This window comes from Numida meleagris, chromosome 18 (assembly GCF_002078875.1).
Source record: "Numida meleagris isolate 19003 breed g44 Domestic line chromosome 18, NumMel1.0, whole genome shotgun sequence".
Lineage (NCBI taxonomy): Eukaryota > Metazoa > Chordata > Aves > Galliformes > Numididae > Numida > Numida meleagris.
Window position 1 is genome coordinate 3,114,029 of NC_034426.1, and position 20,013 is coordinate 3,134,041.

Consider the following 20,013-nt stretch of genomic DNA (forward strand, 5'->3'; position numbering starts at 1 on the left):
TCTGGGGGAGCTTCAGGTGCTGGATGTCAGTCTAAGCCCAGAACTGCTGGGTATTCCAACGCAGGAGCAGAGGTCTACCAACCAGCTGCCCTGAGGACCAAAGCCTCACCGTGCCCCAGCACCAGGAGGTGCTCCATCCTCGCCGGGCTGCAGCCACAGAATGCAAATCATCTGTCCTGGTTTGCCTTTTTTAAGTGTTAATTAATTCATTTTAGCTAATAGGCTTTAAATACATCTTTTAGGATAGTCTAGACAAATGCTGAAGACCATTTCTTAGCACTGTTTTTGGAGCAAGAAGGTATTTTTATACTTCTGTCCCAACTTGTACTGGAGAAAAGAGAGGTTGATCGGACCTCCCAGTAACCAGTTAAAGCCTAAGATGTGCCCTCCCTTTCCCCGCCCCCACTTCTCTCACTGATGCTTACTGCAGTGACATTTACTGAGATTTTCCTCCATCAAGGTTTCTACACTGAGTTCTGGGTTTGAATTCTCCTTTTTGAGGTGAAGGAGCAGTCAGGTAAGCCAGCCCTTCAAGGTTCACCTATTGCCTCTGGCACACTGAACTGTGGGCAAATAATCTTGTCTAGACTTAGGAATGCACAGAGTGGAAGCTAGACTGCTGAGTTTAGCACAGACAAAGAAACGTGCCTTTTAACATATGCATTAAAGGGTGCTAAAAATGCATTAGCAGAGGTAGAGCAATCTAGCACAGACTGCCTCTTTGACTCGGTCTAGACAATGCCATAGAGACACAGAGACTCTTTGGAATCTACGCCGAGTACTCAGCATCCATTTCTCAGAACTGGAATAACTTTTATTTTAATTCAGCATGATAGCACCTTCTCAACACAGCAACCTGTGAAATAAATGTTTCTGGGTTCATATGAGGGCTAGCTTGACTTCTTTGCCAACATTTCCTCCTCTGAATAAGTGTAGAAATTACAGGAGAAAAGCAAATCCACCAAAGTGATGGCAAAAAGCCACAATGGGAATGATTAGGAAGATTACTTTGAGGTGGAAAACACAGCATATCTTAGTGAACAGCAAGCTCTGTATTTTCACTACTGAAGCTCCAATAAGGCGGCAATATTCAGAAAGGTGATAGTATCCTAAAACTATGCAACAGTAAATGAAAGGGAAACTGCGCTGCAGTCGTCTCAGTACAACATCAGAATAAAGGTAAGAAAAGCCTCAGAGAGAAGTGGGCTTGTTTTGGCTGCCACGGGCTTTAGGCCTAAGATTTGCTAGTTCTTTTAAAACTGAACATGGGGCCTGGTTGAGAAAGAAGCTTGACACATCATCTGCAAAATCTATCGCATCCTCCCAGCAAGATCAGCTCCATGTATCAGCATGATACAAAAACCTATTAACTTCTTTAGGTCCTGTGGACCCAGAAATGAACAAATAAGGGATTTCTTGATTACTTCATTAGTGGAATTGCATGTGCATACAAATTTGATTGATGAGAGAAATTTCAGGGTGAGAATTTGCAGAAATAGATTTGCTGTGGGGTAAATGAGCACGCAAGTTTTTCCAGATGCACAGAAAAAAAGCATTTAGCTTTTAAACAAAGAGCATCTCTCTAAGCCAAATGAAGTGTTTTACTTTGCCTTTGTAATGTGTAACACTTAAAAAGTTAAGTTTCATATTTTTTCCATTTCAAATTTTACAACTCTTAAGTGCAGGTCAACGTTTTTTACCGAATTTATTAAAGTAAAATACCTTGGTATTTTAAAAGTGCCATCCTTTTATCATTTTTTAGCTAAAATTATTTGCAAACTACCTTCCTTGTCCCTCAGAAAATCTAAATGACAGCATAAGTGGTCAGGCATTAAATGCTGAGTACAACAGTGGAGTCTCTTACTGAAACTATTCCCTGAAATGATGGCACGCTGTGGTACGGACACATCTGTGGTAAACACCTGACAGCAATTGTTAAGGTATCAAAGACTGACTAGTGTCAGTCTATAGCCTGGGAGCCCCTTGCTGTACTATTTCAGACACCTGAACTTTCTGGTCAGCACAGTGAGATTAGAAACCCTGTACATAAAGAGAACGACAAAGAATGTCTAAAGCTTCCCGTGTTTGAACACATCTAATCTTGTCTTTACTGCCCAGACTTTTCCTGGTAACCAACCTTCCAGCAGAGTCTTTATTGATATAATTAAGCTGGTAGGTGACAAAGAGGAAATGGAGGAGCCCTGTTGGATCAATGCAGTGTAGATGAAACAGAAACAGCTGTATAGCAGACTTCCAAATTGTCTTCATGCAGGTGCCAGCTGCAAACATTTCACTGGTGGGGAAGAATCCAACTTCTGTGAGCAAGGAGAGGAAAAAAACTCTCTCAAGTTTTCCCCTAGGGATGGAGAAGGGTGAGAGAGCAGAGACATCGGTTTGTTGTGCAGCACTCCCTGACTATGAGTAGCTATGCACTGCAGTGCTGACCCAGAAGATTGGTGCTTGAGGGAGCAGATCACCAAATTGCTGCCCCTTCTGGAGCACTGTGTTCACTCATCCGCGTTCTGCTGAGAAACAATCAGCAGATTTCTTCACTGCACGGCTCTGAGCTGCTCCAGGCCTGTGGGGAGATGTACATCTTCCCAGTCTGAGGGAAAGAGACTTGTGAGAAGTCACTGGGAGACTGCAAAGACATTCATTCATTTTTCCCTGTGAAGCGGGTAAACTCCCATCTTGGCAATACCACTATCTTGGCACTCTGTGTGCCCCCAGCAGGCAGGCCAGCCTGGGCTGGAATCACCCCCTGGCTCACCAGTGAGCTGACAAGCAGCACTCCACACATCCAGCTCCTCCACGTCTCAGACACTTGCAAGCTCTCATTCTGTTCTCAGTGCAGCAGAAGATCCACCTCAGTGCTTCCACTGCCCCAGCCCACCGGGAAAGCCCGTGGGAAGCACAAACAGAATGTGAATGTGCCAAGATGAGACTACAATTTAGATATGTCACCTCCTTTCTCTGTCTTCACCAAAACCTTCCTGGCAAGCAAAAATCACCAAAGCTTCAGTTCTTAACCATACTTACCAAAAAAGGTGAAATCGGGGAAAACAGAAACTGAAGAAACCAAGAAAGCAGGAAGCTTTTCTACCTCACTCTCACATGAGGCCATATGTATAAGATGCTTTGCTGTCTGAATGGAAAAAACGAAGTAATAGAATGTATGTTGAAATGAAGGATGAAGTTTCTATTGCCCTTGCCATTTATAGGTCAAAATCATCAAAACTCCCTGAAGCAAAATGGAGGGAAAGCTGCATCCAGGATACTAGTAAATGAAAAATGAGGATCAAGAAGTAAAAATAGAGACGGACAGGCCTCTGATACTCAGGAGAGAAAGGCTTTTTTGGTGGATTTAATTTAAAACTGTACAAGGGGTGCGCTTTGCTAGAGAGAAAAGACGGATGGCTGCTATTAGCATGAGATGAGCTTGTCTGACACATCCTGTCTGCAACCCTTTGCTGTAACAGGGGAGGCAGAACCCCGACAGATTGTTGTGGCTAAAATACTCGCCAGAATAATGGTGAAATAAAGTGAAACTGAAGAAACGATCCATTTTGAAAATCCACGTACAGCTTTACTATTAAGGATTTAACTCCAACACGATTTGTCTTTAGAAACATTGGAAAAAAAAAATTTTGCCTGACTTAGAAAGGAAACAAAGCAGATGAAATTGCAACTGGTGCATCTGTCGGGGTCTGTGCCCTCTGCTGCCAGAATTACTCAGCTCCCGGACAAGAGGTTAGCAAGCATCCTAGTAAAGCAGAAGTTTGATTCTGGATGAAGGGAGAAGAGGTAAATGACATGAATGCCAACCATGAAATACACATTCCTATCCCTGGTTTTGGAGACACCCTTCTAGGTTTCTGAGGTATGTGTGGGTCTGGCAGTTAGGAATGTGCAAGTACCTTCAAAGCAGCAAGGGATAGTTTGGGGGATGGTCTTTGCAGGGGAAGAAGTGAGAACATGGAGCAGGATCTTTGTTTTCTCCACGCAATTAAATAGCAGCTAAGTGCTACAAGCTTGCTCAGTCAGCCTTTATAGGAAGGGTTTCTCGTTCTGTTGGTGAAGCATTAAGAACGCTGCTGTAGCAGTTGTCTGATTCGGTGTGTGGGCCGCTGGTACTGGCAACAGGGCTATTTCAATCTAAATTTCATCTCTAGAATTAACTCTTGAGAAAGACAAAACCATAATCCGACAACAATGGAAAACAGTTTAGGAGGAGACAGATTTCTACGGCAGTTGAAGTAGTAAGAAACGACATATGTGCAAGACAGATTTATATTCAGCATATTATTTTGTCCAGTAAGTTGATGTCAGTGAAGGGCATCTGATGTCCCTGATCTGTGTTGCTTCCACACTGGTACTGCTGAGCAGGCAAATGCGAGGCTAGCTTTGGGTGCATGCCTGACCAGATAAATAAGGCTTCCCAGCACTTCCCATGACCTCTTCAATTCTTATACTGCTGAGTAAGTGTGCCAGCTGCTGCCAGTGATAGAACACTGTCAGGTACCTGAAGGACTTGCTCTCTCAAGGTAGTTGCTTCTCTTTCCCACAACGAAAGGAGCTTCATTTCGTGATCTTAGCACAGGCATCCATTTTTCTAGCGATGTTAGATGTTAAACACTGTAAGCAAATACTGTACACCAGAGTTGAGAGTATATTTAACTTGCACTGTGCCACATCTTTACCTTATTCGCAAGGCAAGATGTATGACAGAGGCATACAACACTCGTAGGTTTTGTTTGCTGGCTCACTGCGTGAGATAAAGTGAGCTCACAACAATGTGGTGCAATTCTGGCAGAGCAGCTTCTGCAGAGGAGAAAGCAGAGGCAGGCTCAGATAAGCATGCCACAAAGAAACAGGAGGTATTTCTATCCAGCTTCATTCTTTGGATGTATTTGAAGATTTAAATAAGTGCTCTGGAGAAGCAGGGAGTGGTCCTCCCTCCAATGCCTAGATTGGCTATTCATTAGTCAGCAGGCAGCCCTCCAAAGCACATTGGTACATCTTGAGCTTTCAGCCTGCTTCCTGCTGTGCCGTCTGCTTCATTTATGTTTTATTCTATTCCCTGTCCTATTCCCTCTGATAGCAGCCTGCACGTAGTGAGCACAAGAGCTTGGTGAAGGCCTAATTCTGACAGCGCAGGCCAACAAGTACCATCTGTTGGTGAGTAAGAAATATCCAAAGGGAAGAGCTTGACTGCAGAAGTATCCTGACATTCAATTTCAAAGTCTCCTTCAATCCCTACTTCCAAAGCTCACAAACACATATTCATTATGAGGTAGAATTTAAACTGTGATGGCAGAAAAGCTTGGGGGGTTCCGGATATTCCAGCATGATGCAAGTCGTGAAGATCCAGTACGCTTGCTCTGGTAGCAATCAGGAGTTGGACTCAATGATCCTTAGGGGTCACTTCCAACTTGGGATATTCTGTAGTTCCAGGATTCTAAGTTCAGCTCAAGAGGAAATATTACTTAGCCCAGCTCTTCCCTGAAGCCAGTCATTGCTGCTGATATGACAAATTAACACCAACTCCAAACTGTTAGATCTTCTAAAGGCCTCCAGTTTTGCAGAGGTGAAAGGGAAAAATAGATAATTCCACAAACCTGTTACAGAAGAATTCTAATTAGAGATCCTTCGAAGGTCGCTTTGCAGACAGCTCAATATTCCATATAAGAAACGACTGATAGGTAAGAATCAGTCTGTACACTGATCGCTCAATCCAAATGTGCTTTGCGTGGTGTGAACTCAGCACGATAAGCACCAGCAACTCCCACCCCAACCTGAATTAATATGGCACTGCAGCCTCCTGTAGATCGGGTGCCTAGCTCCTTTCAGGAGCAGTCAGCTTACAGGAAGGTACTTGGTTTCACCCTGATTTTGAAACCAGTGCAGATGTGACCAACGGGGAGTTGTCAGGTCTCATAACTAATAGCACTACAATAAGCATCAAAATTAAGCTGCATCCAGGGCAAATCAATTAAAAATATGACTTGGAAACAGTCCTACTTGTGACAGCCTCAGGCTCCTCTATCTGCCGCAGAAGCGCAGTGGTGGTATTCCTGCAGGACTCAGAGCACTAGAGACCTACCTTAGTGATGCATGATTAGAGAGGTTGGGATGTTATAAAAACGACAGGAGTGCTATGGGCAATCTTTTAGTCTGCCCTGACTGTGTTCACTGCAGGCATTATTGCTAGAAACACAAATGAGACGAGCATCAGCGCGGTGACAAAGTTTGTAATGGAGCCTAATGGCTTTACGCATCCCACCCGCTAGCAAGACAGCCCCACCACCCGTATTCACCGCCTGAGAACGGCAATGGTTTTCAGCCTTTTTGATGGAAATCTTCACCTTTGTTATATATACATGTAACTTTTCAACATTTACCTGAAAGAAATTTTAGGGAAAGCTGGAGTTTATTGCAACCAGCTAACTCACATGAAGATTAAAGATGGTAAGGGAGAGATAAATGAGAGAGGAAGAGGTCTAGCAAACAGCGTCATGCCCTCCTCACTGGCATGGAATGATCTTTCCATTCAGAAGACTGAACAATGTGTAGAACATCCCCATGGTCTGCAGCAGAACGAGAAACGAGTTCCACCTGTGGTAATTCTGCCTGCAGAAGACATGCCTTACATGAGCCATGAGAGACTTTGCAGCTGAGGTCTTTCTCACCAAAGCAGCATATCAGCAAACTCTAGGCAAGTGCAGTGCTCTGAATGGGAAGCATTACTTTTTCTCCAGTTGGTGAGAGAAAAAACAAGACAAACTCAGCAGCTTGTTTTAAAAATCTCAGATTCTAGTACATTTTCCCAAACAGGAACATCTTCTTCCCTCCTGCTGTTAATTTATAGCACATGTAGGGCAGCTGGGGGGTGAAGTGTTGTGGAAAAACTGGCTTCAAGTCCTCTTTCAAGATAAAGCGGAAAACTGTGAAATCCTTAGTTCTGTATTACCATTTACCATTAGAGAAAGAAGGGTCTCACTATGCAAGCTATCACTGAAGGCATGTACAAAACTAGATTAGCTGTCATACCACAGCTTTTACATCTTACTTTCTTTAACATGCTCTGTTAGTTAATTCCAATCTAGGCAGCAGCAAGCAGTACATGAAGGGAAAAATACATGCAAACTGCTTCTGTGTACACAAGCAAATGTACAACAAAAAAAAAATTCTTTTATGGGATTTATTTTAATTCTTTATTAAAATAGGAGATATATGTGCACTCCCCTCTCCAGCTAAAGGATTACCTTTAGCTTCATCACATTCCATATCTTCCACGTGAAGTTGTCTCACCAGATCCAATCAGGTATATTTCATTGCTCAATAGTAGAAAGGAAATGAATTTTTCTGATGAGAGGAAAGCACAGTGAATAGCTTGATTCTCCTCCCCAACACCATTTGTGATCAGTTTTGTGCTGCAAATGAAGTCAACATTTTCCTGGGTCAGAGGTGTCTAATTATTCACAGCCCTTTCATTTCCAGCAGTAGAGTCCTCGTACTTCTGCCAGTCATCATTCTATTTTGTGTCTGATTTACTTTGCATTGCTCTTAGGTTTGCAAGTCTATCTGCTATCCAAACTTGCATTATTCTTTGTTGCTTTTCCTGGGCTAATGGCAGTAGCTCTGGCAAGAGGACTTTGGCACTGATGTTGTTTTCTCCCACTTTATGAGATCCAAGGAGGGAGGAATGTAACATTCAGTTAATTTGTAGCTATCAAAAAAAAAAACAACACTCCCAAACCAGAATTTGATTATTTCAGTATTATTTTAATGAGATGAGTCAGTGTCATCCCTGTTTTTCATAAGGCAATAGAACCCCAAAGCCCAGAGCAGTGAAGAGGGAAAAACCCACAGCCACTGGATTATGCTATTTGTAATGGCACACAACATTCACTGTCATTACAGGAATTTTGTGCCTTATGATCCCAACAGTTTGCTGGGAGAAACAGGTAAGATTCGCAGTGCTTCACAATCCACTTGCTCAGGGCTTGGCTTTCGGGTGCTGCTGGGAACTACAACACCTCAATGAAAGCTGGCCACACAAATCGTGTCTTACTTGGTACTTAGTGTAATATTACGACTGTAGATACCATGGCCCATCTCTTATGCACTTTAGAGATAAGACTTCTAATGGACAGTTATATTTAAGTGATTTTACAGCTACCACTACCACTATTCACTCATATGAGGAGATACTCAAAGCTTGAGGATACGCTGACAAGCCTCAAAGGATTATAGAGGATTATAGACCATTTAACATATTAAATTGTTGTGGTTTAACCCGGGGGGGAGCTAAGCAGCACACAGCCATTCACACACTCCCCCACAGTGGAATCAGGGAGAGAACTGAAAAGGGTGAAAGTGCAAGAACTCACGGGTTGAGATAAGGACAGTTTAATAACGTGATGCACGATGTGACTGCTCACTACCAGCCAACCGACCCCCGGCCAGCTCCTCCCAGGTTTTGTTGCTCTGCATGATGTCACATGCTTCTTTGGTCAGTTTGGGTCGGCTGCTCTGCTTGTGTTCCAGCTTCCCATCCACCTCCAGCTCACTCGCTGGCAGAGCAGCACAAGAAGCTGAAAATCCTAGGACAGTTACTCTGCACTGCTCAGTAACAACTAAAACATCACAGTTATCAATGCTGTTTTCATACAGAATCCAAAACACAGCACCACACCAGCTACTACGAAGAAAACTTAATTCTACCCCAGCCAAAGCCAGAATGTACATATAGATCAGCCACAACCCTCCTCTCCTGAACCTGATGCTGACTTTGACAGTCTGCTTCTTGGATCACTTCAGACAAGTGAAAACACTCCTCCTTCTATCTGCATTTTCCAAATTCTATAGACTAATCTCAACCTGCTGAGGAATCATGGGCCTCCCCTCCTAATTTTCACAAGGCATTCTGCCTGAACTTCTATCGCCTTGGTTAGGTTAACAGTCATGCCTGGGACAGTTCTACACCTTCTGGAGCTCCCCAGCTCCACAGAATGCTCATGCCTGTTTTGCAGATTGAGGAAGGGTTGCCATATGCCAATTCAGTAGCAATTTTTTACTCACAGTCAGAAGCATCCAAGAAGTCAGTATGCAGGACTTTCCGCCATATGGAGGAATAGTTATTCGGCCTTTTCTCTAGCTGTATCTCATTAGGCAAAAAGGAAAGAAAAAGAGGAGGACTTTATTTTCTTCTTCTTTACAAATCTTGGCCTGGAGTTCACTTGAAAGGCAGCATTAATTTATGGTACTTGGGAAACCAAGTCAGAGCAGAAGGAAGCTGTAAGAATCCAGGGGATTAAGGGCAGGGTTCTGTCCAGTTCAACAGATTTTCTTACACTTTGAATGTGACTTCTTTCAGGGGAGAGGGACAAGTATTGCAGAAAGCTAGTTATGGTTCTACTGGGCTGCACAGCCCTGAGTGGAGCAAGAACCACACCCTCCATGAAGGCTTCAGTGGTGCATTATCTGCTGTAAAGCTCTTTTATTCCTATTCTGTAGCATTTTGAAGGGGTCATTAACAGCTCTTCTGTGATCTTTGTGCGTTCTGCGAAGTCTGTTTTGCTCGATATGGGAGATTCGCTTAATCTGAGGCTTTGCTGATATTTTGCTTTTTTTTTATTTATAGAAACTATTGTAGCATTACCATAGTACATACATTTGTGTTTGAACATTACAGCGTCAGTATCATGGCTAAACATACATCAGAAAAGTAATCAGATACAGGTTTAAAGGATACATAAGAAGATCAAAGCTGCTCTGCTTCCCTACGATCTTCCTCGATGTAGAAAGATGTCAGGAGGAAAAAACCTCCTCCACAGACACCGACAAAAACACAGATGATGAAGCTGTACTGCAGGCTCCAGAAACTCCACTGGAGTGATGCATCTTTCTTGGCTTGGATAGCATTGGAGATCTAGGGAGTGAACAATGTTGTCATCAACCTGGGATAAAACCATACTTCTCTCATGATTTAAGCAGACTCTTCGCAGTGTGGTCCTTGAAAAGAATAAAGCTGAGCAGGTAGGGATAAAAAGCCTGCTACTATCTTTGTTTGACAAACCCAGTGTAGTGCACGTGTACTGCACCGCTGCTCAACTTCCTTTTGGTTGAGGAATCTCATGGTTTTTTGTGTTGTTAGTGCCTCAAGTCAGAAGAATAAGAAGTACTGCAACCAATATTTATCATGACTGGTAACTCATTTTACCATTTTCTAGCCCATCTCCGGATAGGCTGCAAAGGACAGATGTTTGTCAATTACTTTCATCCTTTCTTGATGTCACTGGATAACTTTATCCATCCCTAATCAGCAGCAAATGAATAGAAACGGAATTGGCACCTATACAGCCACAAGAAGCAACAGCCATTAAAAAGGGAAGAGCTAGAAATTGATTTTGGAGACAAGAAAGGAATCTGGTTTGGAGCCAAAAGGCATTTAAGGAGTCATGGAGTGATACTGAGAGGAAATGGGAAGAAGATACCAGGCAGCTGCTCTTTTCACTGGCTTGAGGATGAGTTGGTAAAAGCTGTCATGAATTTTATTTTTGTAGACAGAAAAGCCACTTCCAAGAAACCTACAAGGTTCAATATTTAACCCAGGAACTTAAAAGCTCTTCTTAGCACAAACAAAAAGATGAATGTTGAATGCAGCCTTTTTTATTCCCTTTTTTATATCTTTGGTTATTACAATATACTACGTGATTGGAAATACATTATTATAAGACTCTTCAACCTTTGCTTGGTTTAATATGATTATGAATGACATTTTAAGGAGATAAGAGCAAGATCAGCTCTAAATGAGCACCTAGGGACTACAGCAAAGAAAACAGCGAAAATACAAACTCAGTGTGTTTAATTTTAAAAAGCTCAGTAAGCAAATCTCAGGAGTGCAAAGGGAAGAAAACCAGAAAAAGACTACTCGCTGACTCTCCAGACAATTTATAAGCTAAAGCATTAGTTGAAGTAGGTTAGCAAACAACAGCAAGATCTGAAAACAGAAGATTCAGTGTTTAATCAACTGCAGAGACGGGCGGTGTTGGAGTACTGGCACACAGAAGCCTTCCAGAACACAGTGTGGTACCCTTTGCCGAGGACCCCACGTGGACGTACAACAGTTCTATTCCTGGATTTATCATCTCTGTTCCTTGCAAACTTGCAAGGTTATACGAGGATATACCGTGACAAACTTTTTTCATCTTACACTTCTCAATTGGCTGCTATTTAAGGCAACCACATGCCAGGTACTGCATAAAAGTATTCTGCACACAGTTACTAGCAGGGTGCAGCAGCACGTCCAGCAGGAAGCCTCAGTTCTGCCTATGGCTCGAAGCTGGCAAAGAACAGTGAGTTAGAAGTAAATACAAACATTGTCATCTCTCAGGAAGGAAGCATAAAGCAACAAAACAGTCAAATAGTGGAGAACACACAAGGCATACATCAGCTTTTAAGAACCTCCCGTTTTTGTATATTATTTTAGCAGTTTTTGGTGACACAAGGATGTTGGCTATCTTGTTTGAATACGGCCAAATCAGTGCTTGGGAAATGGTTTCAATACATTTAATTAATACAGTTAATACACTCCTATGAGAAAAAGGATCTCTTCAATTGCCAAAAAAAGCGAGCTGCAGAAGGAATCCGTCAGTGAGAGGGGACTGTGTTCTCTGCTGGACAGATTACACAGTTAGGATTCCGATTTTCACCTAGGTGAGAAATGGGGAGATCTGTCTGGCTGGACCAGCTTGCTCACGCATTTCTGACTGGCTCTATCCATATCACTGTTGATATGTGACAAAGAAAGGACAGATATTCCTGAAGAGAACTTCCTAAAATAAATTCCATATAAAACAAAACTTAAACAACAACAACACAATCTTCCATCAAACACTCTCTCTCCCATGTCCTTTAAGGCAGAAAAATTGAAGTAGATGTGCAGAATTACTGCGCACCTTAAATCAAAAATAATGAAGAAAGGGAACAACACTGACAGACATCACCCACTGGAACTGAAACAAATGATCTACAATGAAAAAATGGTACCAGGCTGCTTTGTCCAGAACCACGTAAGATTAAGGTGCTTGTAGGAAGGGCAAGGAAAACAGTTCTCAAATAAGATGGGAATTCAAGGTTAAGGTCATTTGAGAACAGAGCTTTGAATGTCAGGTAATATCAAAAGGCAGTCACTGAAGTTACTCTTGTTTTGATTTTCCAGAGAATGCTGACTAATTCTAAGATTTCAAAACTAAGAATTTGAACCAAGAGTTTTAGGTTTCAATACATAAGACAGTATTTGATTTTTTTCTCAGATGACACATGGACATGGCCCTTAGGGACATGGTTTAATGGTGGACTTGTAGTGTTAGCTGAACGGTTGCACTTGATGATCTTAAAGGTCATTTTCAACCTAAATGATCCTATGATTTTATGGTTAATTTCTATGTAACTCCTCACTAACTTGGCAAAAAGTGCTTAAATGCGATACCCATGACACTGCCTTTGCAAAAATGTGTGCCTTCAAAATTTATGAATGTTCAAATTCAAAATCAAAATGAATTTCTACACACTGCAGGGAACTACTCACACCTGTAGATATAGAATTATACCCTATGTGCCTGTGGTGTCACAGCACCAGAAGTTGCATTCCACTTAAAAACATTTACAAAAATGTCCCTCTCAATTCCAGTATCAGGGTTACTCAAGGCCAACAACTTGATTAATTGCTAAGCTTCAGACCAGGAAGTGCCTCGACTTCTGAGAGTCTCCTGTCTTTCAGATCCAAAAGTTTTACCCTAAAGAAAACCCAGAAAAGCAGAAAATTCACCTACCATCCCAATGAGGTACGGGCTGCCTGCATCTCCCAGCAAGTGGCTCACCAAAATCTGCAGGGCAATGGCTGTAGACTGCCGTCTTGGTGTCACGACATACTGAAAGGGAACACAACCCACAAGAGAACGGACATTATCAGAGTGCGTCTCAGGAGTGGCCAGCTACTTATGTGACACCCTACAGGGATGGATGTATCCATTTTTTTAGTATTTCATAGTCAGAAACTGCTTACAAGTTTGGAGACAGAGAGGTTATTGGGAGGAAAACTGGATGTTTTGTTCAGGAAGAAAGTAAAGAAGATGGAATGACAACAAAATGATTACTCGCCTTTCTCCATTCGTAGACTCACAGCAACTCGTACAGACTCCCTCGGCCATGCAACTAACAGCAAAGTGCAGGCAGTAACCTGCAGAGGCACTGATTTACTAGCAAGGAGATTCAGCAAAGAAACCTCAGGGAAACCTCTCCTGACACTGTGTCAGCAGGCCTGGCCTGGCCAGGGGAAACCAGGGTGCCAGAAGTAGGTGCTGTGCCTGTGAGGGAGCTCAGCTGGGACCCTGCAGGCCGTGGAAGGCTCAGGCTGAGGGCCCCTCCAGAAGGCAGCTCCATTACAGACTGCTGGTAACTGGGTAGCACCTGAGATACAGCTGCTTTAAAACCACACCTCGAAGTGATTGTGCTTCTGAAGGCACAGGGTTTAAATAACAACTTGAAGAAGCTGTGGCATGTGTCCAGAACGCTGCAATGGATCATACAGACTATAGCTATTTTTTAAAATGAAATATAGTTGTTTGGGGGTAAATAGGGGCTTCATGTCAGTGCTACTGAAGAAAACAAACTGTGCTTGAAGAAACACAGTGTGATTCTACATAATTTGTTTGTGTCTCTGTAATACATTTATATTATTACATGGTTAAGGGAAAAGCATTCGCAGAATGAGACAGAGGCAATTTTAAACCTTTATGTATTTGTTTTTTCCAACCACTTGCTCATATCAGAGACAAAATGCTTAATACCCTCTCTTCCTCTACTTGGGCTTTTCTTGCAAATTTATCTGAGCATCACTTAAGGTGTCTCAATCACTCGCTAATGGGGTGATGCATTTTGCCAAGAGACAAACTCAAGGTATGGAAGCTATTGCGGCTTTATAGCTGCCTTCAAGGAAACACTGACATGCATGACAACAAGTTGGGAGCAGAAGAAAAAAAAGATTCTGCTCTCACATTTAACTTAGAGTTTTATTATCATTCTGTGTGTGTAAAGAGGCCTCCGAATATTAAAGAAATATTCTCTTATCACTAAGATGTAGCTACATCACAACAGCAGCATCAACACCTTATCTTCACAGTGGATGTAAAGAATTGCATTAATGGAAATTAAAACTGGAGGGTAAGGAAGCAACATTGTCCGAGACACCAATATTAGTTATTCTCAGGAGAACAAAAGAGAATATTTCAGTCTCACTCTCAGAGTGAGAGAGATAAGCAAATCATAGTAGAAAACTCTGTGCTTATGGAGCAGAGCTTGCTACAGCAGTGCTACACTGGTGATTTTCTGTTCTTGGCTCTCTGAGGACATCATATCATCTGCCCAAGACTCGGTTTTCTTTCTTCTGCTGATAATGACAGGCTGTGTTTGAGAAATGCAAATCAAATATTGTTATGTCCTTAACATATTCTGGTCGTTGCAGGCACTGGAGAATATAAATGCTCTTACTCTCTGTGTGTCCTGCACCACTTCTTTGTGGCATGCACTTGGCACCTCGTCTGCAACTTCGAGACATGTGGAACCAAGCTCTAATGAGAAAAATGGATAAGATAGAAGCTTCCTCTAATTAGCAGGATCACACAAAGTTCCCATTGTGCTGTTCATCAGGTTCTTCCACACAGTGGAGACCCTATGCAAGAGCTCAAAACTCTGTAGGCTTCGCTAGGAAAAGAAGAAACTGATCACTACCACATTCATGGACTTTGGAATAACCCATCCAGAGTAACTGCCCAGAACCTCCCAGCGTGTCAGCAACGCAGGTGGCACTCGACGCTCTGTCAGCTCTGCGTCATCTCCTAGGAGGTGCCAGTCTGGATGCCCAGACACATAAACAGGGTGCCCACACAGATGCAATTTGCAAGCCCTGTCGTGCTGCCTCTGGAGATTTTAGAGTATGTGACAGAGCTGTCAGCTAAAAAAGCAGATGGAAGAGACAGGCTGATAAATGCTTCTGTACCTCCCAGGGCACTTCTAAACAAAGACAGGAACGTGTTGGTAACCTTCCCAAGTCGAATATTAGCTTCCAGCTCCAGCAGCTCTTTTGCTATTAGCTGCCAAAAGCCCACAATGCCGAGTACCAGTACCTCACAGAGGGCAAACAAATATTTCATAAGGGACTCACGGTGACTTGCTCCTAGTTAGCCCGAGCACTGCGAGCAAGGCAGCTGCAGCACCGCTCCGCCGGCACGTTCTGATTGCGGCCGAGCAGCAAGCACCGTCCTGTGCACAGCTGAGCAAGGGGCACTAAGGCTGCTACGTGCAATGCATCCTGACGTATTAGCCACCAAGGAAGAAAGTCTTTATCAGTCCGTCAACATCTTCCTTTGTCTTCTGCTCCACGGGTCACAGGATAAATAAACTCCTAGCTACGCTGTCTGCCTGGCAGTGTCATGTAGGGAGGAGGAAAAGTAATTTTCATGGCAAAATACAAACATGCATTAGCAAATCCAGCCACAATATCAGAAATTCTACTGGTTCACACAGGAAACAATGCAAAAAAATAAATTGTTAATTATGGCATCCTTCAGTCAATGTAATAGCAGTAATACAGTGAAATGGTGGATTTTCAGCAGGATGAAACAGAAATCCCAGCTACGACTGCCACTGGATGAGCAGCCATCCACAGATGCAGCTGAATTCCATCATTTTTCTGATAAAACAATTGCTAACATTTAGAATTCAACAGATCCATGCAAAGCACAATCATGGTAGCACAGAGTATCTCTGCCTTCATGGGAAGCACACCACGGCACAGCTCTGCTCTCCACCTCCCCGCTGGTTGCCAGTCAGTGCAGTATTGCTTGAACCTAAAACCAAACTGTCTAAAATAAATAACAACTGAAGTGTGCCAGTCACTTGGGAGACAAGGGCTTCCTCCTCTCCTCATTTTACATGGGTCGAGGATATGGCAGTGACACTCAGATGGGTTTTGTGCAGGCAGCAATAGGATGCAGCGCTCCCTAAGCAAGTTCAGACTGGAGCGACAGAACTGAATGCAAGCACAGCTCCCTGCAGGCTCTGCTGCTTGGGACCAGCACTCACTTGTGCCGTACTTCCCAACCCTGCATCAACAGCATCTGACTCAGCAACGCCATCTTCCTCTTTAACAATGGCAGAGGAGAGAATTAAAACACAGATGTAGAAGTTCAAATAAAAATACATCGAGAGACCTAAAAAACCTTTCAGTGGAGATGCAAGTGATGTAAAAAGTAGACGAACAGGAATAGCAGTTGGCGGCTGGAAAAAAAAGCAGTGATTTCAGAGTAATCTGATATAGAAACTAACACAAAATTTCATTCTGAGAGGTGACAGTTTTGCTGCACCTGTTCACTGCCTCAAAGCTATTCCTCTTGTCTCAAAGAGAAAATGTTTCTGACCGTTCTGAGAGTCAGAGGAGCCCGAAACCCTGCTGCAGCCGGCGGAGGCTTGAAGCAGACAGCCAATGCACTAATGCTGACTGCAATTTGTATCTTTTTATCAAAATTCCAGGCTGCACAAAGCTGACATATAGAGAGCAGTACCGTGAAAGAGTAACTTGAGAACAGACCATGACAGTCAGTATCAGCAGCGCTTTGTTGAATAAGCACGAAATATTGGTTGTTTTATTCCTTCATCAGAATGGAAAGAAAGATTCTTCCTGCTATGGAGCTTGAGGATGAACAGGCTCATGCCATCGAGGCAGAGTCCATTCAGCCGAAGCAGAGTTCCACTGCTTCATGGCCTGTCCCTTCTGTCACTGGAAAGTGCTCTGTGTTTGCAGCACACCATCACATCCTTCTTTTACACCAAAGCTGTAACAAAGATACTTTTATCGCTGCTCAGCTTTTTCACGGCTCCTTTATGCAGCTGTGAGGAATGCCAACCAAGGTGTATGCTCTGAGCAACCAAGGCCATAATGACAGCAACCTCAGTAGCAAGTTTTCAGTTCCTGCAGCAGCAAGAAATGATGCCAAGCTTGTGGGCAACCATATTCCTCATGAACCATAGGCTGCAAGTTTTCCTTACTGTCCTAAATTCTTGTGACATGTTACTGAGCATCAGTGCATGCTGTGCTACACATTAATGCACTCACTGTTGTTCTTATTATATGAAAGATTCATTATGACAGTGGAATTGCCTTAGCAATCTGCAAATAGATGTGAACTCTCTTGAAATGAGACTATTACATAAAAAGGAGATGCTGATGTGACCCTTGCTTGGGCTCTGTTCAAGGTTTCCCATCATTAGCCCGAGGGTGGGAAACTCAGAGATTTCTGCTGTGTTTTGCCCTTATCTTCATGTCTTCTCTAACAAGTCCTGAGAGCTTTAAATAATTTCTCTTCTTTGTCTTCTGTTTGTACCAACTGCATCAGCATTTTGCCAGTTCTACACCTCTAGGAACAATCTCTCTCTCAGGCAGCATCCTGCTGGAAGGGTTTGGGTTTCAGTCACATCCTCTGTGCTGCGACACTGTGCTCCCCCTAAAAAAAATCCTTAAAAGTAGAAAGTCCAGACCTCATTTGTGCTACAGTACTGCACCCTCAGAACTGTTCTAACTTCTGGAAGTTATCTGCACTGTGTTCTGGAGTGAGGGAACTTGCTGATAGTTCACAAAATAAAAAAAGTGTAGCAGATTGACTAACTTTATAGTGTAGCAGCTTGACTAACTTTATAGTATATTGACTTTCCCCCATTTGGATCATCTTTTCAAAGCTTTGGGGCACAAACATACAATCTCTGAATGAGAACAGAAAGTGATCCTCTTTCTGATGCAGACCTTTTATGGCAGGCATCCAACAGCACAGAGCTGTACAAAAAATCCAGGTGAGCGTGGGCACCAGGAGCACTAGGACGCTGGCATGAGCAGCATCCAAACCAGGACACCTCTTTCTTGGGCTTACAACGAGCTCAGACTCCATCACTACGACACCTGTCTTGTTAGCGGTGCCTTGGCACAGTGTGGCACTCGGTTACAACCCACACCTTAGCAGGGTTCCAAAAGGGGCTCTCTTAGTAAGGTTTCCTTCTTCCTAGAAGGAGAAAGCAGGTCCTCCTGGCAAGCAAGATGTACACGTATGAACAATATTGTTGTGAAAAGCTGAAAATAAGCAAACAGTTTCACAAGCACTTACCAACAGTATGTCTGTCACAACAGCCCAGTTGACAGATAAAAATAGTTCTCCAAATGCAATAAAAATCTGCAGAAAAGAAGAAAGCAGTGAATATAGAGACACACGGTGACTACACAGACACTCCACTGACACTACACACTCCACTGACATTCCTTAGTGTGAAGATGAAGGCAGTCTCATCAGCTGTGCCTATCTCTATGAGTTGCTGTACATACCATCTCTTCATAAATTAAACATTTGCTTTGTCTATGCTTACAAACACTATGTTCATCTTAAACAGAGGGAAAGGAACCAGGGAAGGTATGTGAGTTGCTTTGTATCCCTAATACTCAGCAAAAGAGCCAAAAGAGGAAACACAGAAGCACTCACATTAATAAATTGTAATGAACTGCTAAGCCCAAGAGGAGGGAGAAAAAAGCTTGTGAAGAGAAACCTCCACACAGGGTTTAAAAAGTGCTCAACGATCTCCCTTTACACAGGTTTCCAAATGAAACCAGTTGAATATCTCTGTGCCTGTAGAAGTACTGTTAAAGGCTCCTTCAGAGAGGTAACTTCTGAAGCAAAAAGGACTCCTATAGTCAGGCAGCCTCCAAGTCTTGGTGCCCTATGGGAATTCCATAATTCATCACAGATGGAGACCCAGCCATCAGGAAAAAGGGGAAGGGCCCCCAGCTGTTCTTATGCCTGTCTTAGAAGAGATTAACCCTCTCAGCCAGCCCTAGTCATGGATGTGAGCAGGCTCTACAGACTAATCAATATTTGAAGAAAACATTAAAGCTATGCTGTAAAGATGGAGGTAAACTCAGTGGCACAGGCCTCAGCGTCAGATGGCACCTGGAAAATAAACTTTGAGAACTTTGGGCCAAACACAAAGTGAAGTGTGTTGGTAACGTGGTTAGCAACGCTACACAGTTCCGCTTATTGCCAAGCCTACATAATGGCCAACAAGGTCAAACCTTGCAATCCACCTCAAAATATGGCCCTTCACCTTCTCATCCCCAGCTGATGCTCTTCAATCTCTCTCGGAAGATCCAAATTCATCAAGGACCTTCCATTCTTTTTTCCCCTGACTTGAAACGTGTCGTTGCTTAATGTAGTGTTACCGCCTATGAAGTGATCAAAGCAGTGCTCATAGGGAAAATACAGACAAATGTAGAAGTGCGGTTTTATCGCTGTACAGTGGTAACAGCATGGGTTTACGTAAATTCTGTTGGTCGTAGATAACAAGAGATATGGGAGGTCAAAGGGAAACAGGGAGGAAACAAAGAACAAAGAGATGTATTTAAATCCTAGCTGACACTCCAGATATCACAGGATGAAAAGATAACTTTAGAACATAAGGTTCTGAAGTCTCCCGTCTGTTCCTCAATACCATCAGTGGACTGTATGACTGCCTGCCTTCACACACCAAACCACGGATCGCTCTATCCCCTGAATGCTCCATCTCCTTTATATATTTAGTACTTATAGAGTTGTTTCAAGTTTTCCTTTTTCTTCATGATTTTTCAAGTTATTTAATCTCTTCAAGCCCCTAACAACAGGAGCATGTCATGACTAGTGTGAGAAAAAGAGCGTAACATTTATCTGCAGGAAACAAGTTATGTTCTCAACACAGAGTCTGAAGGAATGGGAATTAATGCAAAGCTGTCCATGATAAGGAGATGTGATACTTAGTGACTAAGATCTCATACTGCAGAGAGTAATTATTCCATATGGAATTGTCTTAATGTTTGAGATGCGGCTTTGTTAGCTTTTCTTTTCTCTCCTAATATCCTGTGTGGATTGCAGTTTCAGG

At 42.9% G+C, this 20,013-nt stretch overlaps 1 protein-coding gene and 1 long non-coding RNA gene across 6 annotated transcripts in view; one reads left to right on the plus strand and one right to left on the minus strand.

Annotated features, from left to right (window-relative positions):
• LOC110407668 overlaps nt 1-20,013 on the plus strand; it is a 53,567-nt gene that overhangs the window by 31,202 nt on the left and 2,352 nt on the right. The gene's annotated exons all lie outside the window — the stretch shown is intronic.
• The window catches only part of SPNS3 (sphingolipid transporter 3 (putative)), a 32,453-nt gene continuing 21,642 nt past the window's right edge, over nt 9,203-20,013 (minus strand). For 3 of the 5 annotated variants that reach the window (XM_021415592.1, XM_021415591.1, XM_021415593.1), the window contains 3 exons: nt 18,219-18,284; nt 12,840-12,938; nt 9,205-9,934 (listed from right to left, as the gene is read on the minus strand). In XM_021415592.1, coding sequence (XP_021271267.1) covers nt 9,767-9,934; nt 12,840-12,938; nt 18,219-18,284 — 333 coding nt within the window. In that variant the 3' untranslated portion in view covers nt 9,205-9,766. Of the gene's footprint in view, nt 9,935-12,839; nt 12,939-18,218; nt 18,285-20,013 lie in introns of all 5 variants that reach the window. The other 2 variants (XM_021415590.1, XM_021415589.1) reach the window with 2 other exon arrangements.